Raw genomic sequence first — 7,651 nt, forward strand, 5'->3', positions numbered from 1 at the left:
AAGTCAGCTGTCATTTATTTATATGTTTTACACCTTCTAAATTGTGTTGCTACTGTCTCCTTTTCCATCTCTTGTCCTTGGGCAACCTTTAAAAAATTCCTTTGTTGTCATTTTGGTGGAGGACTCTGGGGATGATACAAGAGAAGATACCACAAGTTGTCAGACAGGAAAAAAGAAGTATCGTCAAAAAATCAATATTACTGGATTCTCAACCAACAACACTGGAAGCCTGAAGACAGTAGAATAGTATTTTACAAATTCTGGGCATGAAATCAAACCTAGAATTCTTGTACTCAGTCAATTTATCAAATAAATATGAAGATTCCATAAAAATATTTTCAAGTATACAAGATCACAATAATTTTATCTACTTTGTGCCCTTACCCATGAAGCTATTAGGATAAGATCTTTGGCCAAAATGAGAGAATAAACTAAGAAAAAAAAGAAGACAGGAATTTTGGGAAATAAGTTATTTACACAAGAGAACGATGAAAAGAATTTTTAGAATGATGATAGAAGGAGACCCCAAAAGCTATCCAGTAGGTCTAGAGATCACCAGTCCAGATTGTAGATCAGAAGGATGCAAGAGATACCCTCTTTAAGAAGACAAAACTGATAGTTATGTTTGAACATGCTGAAGATTTACATAATTAAGGAAGAGTTTGGGGATAAATTAGTGAGAAAACTAAACACAATGTAAAAACAAGGTTATTAACTCAAGGAAATTTCTTCCTAATGTTCAGGAAAGAAAAATTAGCCATAGTATACTAAACGCTTTATCTGTGAGGTGAATACTATCTATCTATGAAGGTAAAGACTGAGTATCTGATCAAATAAAAATTATTTTATAGGTATTTTGGGAACATGAGCATGTGAAAAATATGAGTATAAGATGGAACAGGGAATGGTAGTTGCAATGGTACATAAAAGTGTTACCCATTTTTCATAGTGGAAGCTATATGTAAAACCTAAAATAGAGACATTAAGGAGCAATATAAGCATGATACTTGGAGATGGAGAATTAATACTATAATAACTGATTGAAATTCGTTGCATCTGGAAAATACAAGAAATGGCAGCAGAGGGTGGAGAGAGGTTGGGTAACCACATCATTTTGTAACAAAAATTATAATTCTGACTCTATAAACTGTGCATGTTTAACTCTGACAAAGCTAAGAAAACATTTAACAACGAATGGACAGGCAGAAGGTAAGCAAACTGAGACATTTAATGTAACTATTTGGGGGCCTCTACAGTGAAACAAAGGAGAGAGACAGGATAGCAGCCGGAGGGAAGAGAAGGTCCCAAGCAGTCTAAAATATGAATTTAAATGCCTTCCCATTTGTTCAGAAAGCAAAGTTATAGAACAGGCTTTACAACCAGGGAGTCTATTACTAGAGTTTCAAAGGGACTAGTTCCTCTTTAGAACCATGATATAGTAGAATCCGGTAAATAGCCAGTTTCCAGAATCCACCGAGAATTCCCTTAAATATCTGCAAATTAAACATTAAAGCCTGATCAAGGGATATAAACAAAATACTAAAGCATATTGCCCAAAAAGTGAGGATGAGTATGTACAAAAAAGCTTACTGATGGTGACTAGACATGCTTTTGTACAAAATTTTAAAAAATCAAACATAATGCTATCACCAAAAATAACCACTGTTAATCTTTTGCTCTTTATCTTCCAGTTTTATTCCTATGAACTTTAGCTGGATCACATTGTATATCTAGTTTTGCATCTTCTGTTTTATTTAACATACACAGTGAAAATGTTCCAAATGATTTTTTTGTTGTAAGTTTTATAACTACATGATATCCTATCTTAGATATATCATCATTTATTTGACCAGTATCTTATTATTAAACTTTCATGGTGTTCCCAGTTTTTAGTTTTATAAATATCACAGTGATCACCTTAAACACATAAATCTTTTCATACATTTCTGATTTCTATAGAATGAATTTCTAGAAATAAAGTGAACTTTTAAATTTTTATCTATTTTTCTGTGCAGTGGGACCTACTTATTTGTTTTTATTATTTTAATTTTTTCCAGCTTTACTGAGAAATAACTTACAATGAGTAAACTATTTTAAAGTTCTTAATATATTTTGCCAAATTGCTTTCTACAGAGCTCATAAAAGTTTCCTTAATATCTGGCCCACTTTGTAACCAAGATTAAGGATATGCCCTTCCAATCAACTATAATACTTCCAAAATTTTAAAAATTTGTTTGTTGCTTGTATGGATCTGTAGTAGGCAGAATAATGGCTCCCAGATGGTCCCCTAATACTTAGAACCTGTGAATATACTACTTTATAAGGCAAAAGGGACTCTGCAGATATAATTAAGGTTAAGGAGTTGAGATGGGAAAGTCATCCTGGATTACCCAGCTCGACCCATTCTAATCATGAATCTTTTTAAATGGAAGCATCTTTCTAGACTGCAGAGAACCACAGAGATACAGTGTAAGAAGGACTTTGAAAATGGAGAAAGGGAGCCATAAGTCATGGAATGCAGGCAGCTTCTATAGGCTGGAAAAGGCAAGGAAACATTCTTACCTAGAGCCTCCAGAAAGGAATACAGCCCTGCCTACATCTTGATTTTAGCCCAGATAATCTCATGTAAGATTTCTTTCCTATAGAACTGTGAAATGATAAACTTGTATTAAGCCACCAAATATGTGGTAGTTTGTTACAGCAGAAATAGAAAACTAATACAGCATCTAAAGAAAAAGACAGAGAGTGAGGTCCACAGGAATAAATTATTGTGACTTCGGAACAAGGAGCATTATATACCACTGTTGATATTTCAATCCACATAAGACTAAAGTAGAGGCAGACAAAACAACAAGTCTGAATTGTACAGCATAATCTTAAGAAGTCCCATGAGCTAGTCTCACTGCCTTATAATTCAAAGAATTAGAATCCGTCGATATACTATATTCTGCCTTTTCTTCTGTTCTTCCTTTTCTTCCCACCTCTCTAATGTTTAAAGGACATTAGCATCTCCTAGAGGATTTTAAAGCAATCTAATTACCTGTAATCTTGCTTGTTACTTTCGGACCAAGAAAGAGAGCAAATAATCAATGTATTGCCTGTAAAATCTTAGAACTTGATAGAATTTTTAGATAACCTAACCCAGTGAATTTCCATGTAACTTTAGGGATCTTGAAAGGTTTTATGGAGTAGGGGCTATCATGCAATGTTGAGAGAGAAACCAAGCAATGGCCAGGATACCATCCCACATTTCAGTCAATAATGTTCTGTTTTAATGTGCTGTACATATTGGGCTTCATCATAAAACTTGACTGAAAAAAAAACCTAAACTGCTAAAAAAAAATGTTAAAGACACTGATACTGTCCATCTCCTCTTATTTTATCCACATGAAAAAATTCCAAAGAAGTTATAAAAGTTCTCAACAAAATCTACTCAAAATCTGAAGTTGAGCAATCCTCAAAGAAACACTAAAAATAGAGCATTACTGGAAAATTAATCCCAAGACTCTTTCATATTCCTTTGTGGCCTCTATGACTGTATGTATGCTACCCTTTATTGTAAAATACCACTAATTTACTTTTCCATAAAGCATAGAATTGAATTGTTTTAAGGTAGTGTGCAATGTAATGAGTTTCAAACATAAATTTTTCTTGTCACCAAAACCACAGATTTGAAATATCTATCTGAGGCGATTTGTGATGGTAAATATTAATTTCTATACAAGGATATTAACTTTTAGGGGAATCGAATTTATGATGTCAAATATGCCACAGTATTTACCCTACAGATCTTTAAAAGCAAAAGTTTATCATATGAGGTCTTGGAAGTAGACGCACTGCAATAAAAGGGCACTTTTCATAGGAAAAAATTTCAAATTTTACCAACAGTTTTCTGATCCATTTTTTTTCTTTCTCTAACTAAACCTCATAATTCAGATAAATGAAGATTAAAGAGAAATAATGAGAAAAGAGGTGCAAATTAGTTAAAGCTTATGTTACTAATTTTTAAGAAAAGCATTTTTGTTATTTTTATGGTATTTCATCAATTAAATCTAGACTAATAGATATTATCTGGTACCATTAGATTTAATGATAACTGTCTATAAGAAAATGGGTGCTAATATACCTCCTTACCTTTTTTTTTTTATCCTATTTGCTTACAAACTTAAAGTAGAAGTAAACTTTTGTCAACTTCTGTTTAAGTATGAAAGCCCCAAATTAATAAGGTGCTATTTTGGTCTTAAAAAGAACTGATAATTTCATGCAAAGAAAAAAGATCAGGTGAAAATTTTTACCTCAACCAGTATACCAACAAAAGGTATAGAAGCTTCTTCATATTTCATAAAGAATAACTCAGGATTAGTCTTCCAGACCCCAAGCCATTTGTCTTTCAACTTTAATTTTTCTGATAGGTATTTAGTCATAGCGTCATCAGCATCTTCTGCCTAGCAGCAGAAAAAAAAATATGAAATTATAGATTTATAAATAAATATTTTTCTTATTTAAATATGAAACCAATATATCCTTAAATAATGAAAAACCTGGAAAATAATAGATTTTAACTAAATCTATAGTTAATGGAAAATATCATGAATATTAAAAAATTAAACTTAAAAGAGATCTATTCCCTCAATGGAGTAATTCAGAGATGAGACATCTACTTATTATTTAAGTTTTAAATAATTTGTTTTATTAATCCACTGGATAAAAATACTGTAACTATACATAGAAAAAATAATTATCATCTTAAAAACTTAATTATTTTTTCTGAACTTCAAAGATGTAATGACCTATTTAAAACTTATTCAGTACATAAAAATTTAAAATAGAAATCCAAGCTATAAAACAAATGAGCACATTAAGCATTCAATAAATACCTGCCCATTTGATTTTCTACATTTAAATTCAGCTACCCTCAGGATGATAAATAATGTAAGCTATTATGAAACTCAGTCATTAGACCCTGCCTGATTAATGACACAGTAATTTATATCAATGTGTTTCAACTGGCTTTAAGAGATCTAACCTTCTCCAACACTCAGTATCAGATATAAGTTGCTCGTTAAATACCACCCTAGTGTTATTATGATAATGGTATTTTTAAAAATAAAATTTTCTTCTGATTATAAAATGTTTAACCTACAGACAATCTAAAAAATACATATTAACATAAGGGAAACAAAAACCACCCCTAATCCTGGCAGCCAGAAAAACCATTGCTGATGTTTTGGTGCATTTCCTTCCAGTCTTTTTTCTATATATTTATTCAACCACACACATGAATCATATGTTTAATCTTTTTTTTACTTAACATTATAGCATAAGCATATGTATAGGTCCTGAAAACAATTTTTAGAACTGCGTGGTTTTCCATTATATGAAGCCATCACAAATTCTTTACTACGCTCATAGTTGGAAATTTAGTTTCTAGTTTTTAAGTTTTATAAACATCAGTGCAACAGAATCCTCCTACACAAATTCTTCTGCTACACCTTAAATAAAAATACGGTAGAAGTATACAACATCTGTTCTGTTCAGCGTCACCAGGTAGGTAGGTAATCTTCTTTTACAAAACCTCACTACACATCCTAGACTAAACGTTTTTAGTATTGTAGCGTAAAAGTCAAGGCTGAGTAATCTTGTCCTTATGTTCGGGCACAGGTTGTTAAATTAAAACACTAAGACGCATACTTGGGCGACGACAAGGCCTATCTATCTTCAGATAACCAGAAAACACTCCATCAGAGTGGATGCTGTCCGAAGGAAAATGTAATTGTAACTCCTTCAACAGGGCCCTGGAAATGTGCAGTAAATGTGGTTTCTCGAAACGCAGGTTTTCCCTGTGCCCCCTGTACCCGCACCGCCGTAAAAGGGGGACCCGCGTCCCCGCGTGCGGGTTCCCGCCCGTTGCCCTCTCCGCCTACTCACGTTGCAGCCCCGCAGCACCTCGTCGCAGTACAGCGCCACCTTCTCGTCCCGCCACATCCCCCTCATGGGGGACCCGCAGACCGGGGGCAGCGGCCGCGCCTCCGCGTCATCCTCCTCCGGCTCCGAGAGAAGGGGCTCCTCATCCTCCTCCCGCGGCCCCTCTCCCGGGCCCTCGGCCTGAGACACGGGCGGGAGCTGCAGCCGCCGCCGCGCCGCCTCCCGGCCCGCCCTCCCCTTCACCGGGCGCGGGGACGCCACCACCGACCGCACCGGGGACGCGGTTCTCTTCAGGCTCCCCGCCGCCGCCGCCGGGTCTCCGGTGGGCGCGGAGACAACCTTGTCGCCTCGCCGGCCGGGGCTGGTCGTGCGGACCGAGTCGTCAGGCGCCGCGGGCCTGGGTCCCGACGCCATCCCCTCGGCACCCTCAGGACCGGCCGCAGCCGTTGGCCAATTTTCCCACCTGCTCCGCGCCGGCCAGTGGGCGGCGGCAGCTCGAGGGCGTCGCGCGCCCGCGGGGAGTTGGGGGATGGGGTGTCGGGCGCGGGCGGAGATGTCGGAGGGTGACGCTGGGGGCTGGGGACGGGCAGGGATGCTTTGGGGCGTGACGGGAAACGGTGAAGGGCAAGGTTCCGAGCGAGCTGTTGGCCGGGCGCGGCCTGAGGGCGGGGGCGGGCCGTTGCGGGGGAGGCGCGGGGCGAGGGCGGGGCGGGGGCCGGGGAGGAGCGCGTGGAGCCCGGGTGGCGGCGGTGCAGCTCCGTGATGCCCGCGCCTTGGGCGCGCGCTCCGACCTCACCTCTGTCCCTTTAGAGCCGTGCAGAGGCGCAATTCTTCCCCCGAGGAGAGTTTTCATAGATCTCACACATCTTCAGGGTGATTGTGAGTCACCCTCCAGTTCATCATGACCTAACACACGTAGGTATCTAGCCCTCCGCACACCCGTATCTGCGCAAAACACAGCCTGAAAGAAAATTTATTTTTATTCGGGGAGGCAGCGGTAACTGGAACCTTCTGGTTATTACTAGAGGAAACTCTAGTGCCAAATCCAGCGACCTAGGCTTCCCCCGACGTATTCACACGGTTCCCAAAATAAAATTTCCTTCACATGTTAAGCAAGACACTCATTCTCTGCCAAGAAGTTTAGGTTAGTCTCTTTCCATGTCCCTGTTGTGCTGCTCAAAATTCTCACATGAAAGATTACATTATGTAATTGTTAAACGGGACGTACATTTCCAGCTGGGAGAAATGTGTGCAAACTGTGAAGACTTTCACAGTAAAAGTCTGCCCAAGATAGTGCATTTTGGAGAACAGAGGCCACTTCTTTCTGTTATTTTGCTATTGAACGTACGTTGAGCCAATTGGAAAAACTTTTGTTTACAGTCCAGCTGTGGAGTACCGCCCTGGGGCTGACAGCTCCCACGGAAAAGAGCAGCACTGGGGAAACACCTGCCTGCCTTCACCCTCATCTGGAAGGACACTGTGTTAAATCTGGAGTTTATTTTGAGGAAAATATTAGTATTAATATCGTGTTACTATAGTTCAGGGAATAATTGCAACATTCATCATGTTTGACTCCAAGTTTATTTCTTTTGTCAGAAGTCCTGGACTTGGGGGAAAAAAAAGATTTCACTCACTAAAAGTAAAACCGATTATTCTAGCATTTCTTCAAAAAGTTTTGTTTTTAATAAATTTTGGGTTTGTTCTTAGGTTCAGAATAATAGAGACC

The 7,651-nt window shown here is 38.5% G+C and overlaps 1 protein-coding gene across 3 annotated transcripts in view; it reads right to left on the reverse strand.

Moving 5' to 3' along the window:
- Positions 1 to 6,599, reverse strand: part of SHCBP1L (SHC binding and spindle associated 1 like) — a 31,632-nt gene extending 25,033 nt beyond the window's left edge. For all 3 annotated transcript variants that reach the window (XR_004131495.2, XM_031435621.2, XM_031435624.2), the window contains exons 1-2: positions 5,929 to 6,599; positions 4,296 to 4,445 (exon numbers count right to left, since the gene is read on the reverse strand). Coding sequence is in view for 2 of the 3 variants with exons in the window: in XM_031435621.2 (XP_031291481.2) it covers positions 4,296 to 4,445; positions 5,929 to 6,339 (561 nt within the window). In the remaining variant the exon portion in view is untranslated. The remainder of the gene's footprint in view (positions 1 to 4,295; positions 4,446 to 5,928) is intronic.
- Positions 6,600 to 7,651: the final 1,052 nt, after the last annotated feature.

Source organism: Camelus dromedarius, chromosome 23 (assembly GCF_036321535.1).
Source record: "Camelus dromedarius isolate mCamDro1 chromosome 23, mCamDro1.pat, whole genome shotgun sequence".
Classification (NCBI taxonomy): domain Eukaryota; kingdom Metazoa; phylum Chordata; class Mammalia; order Artiodactyla; family Camelidae; genus Camelus; species Camelus dromedarius.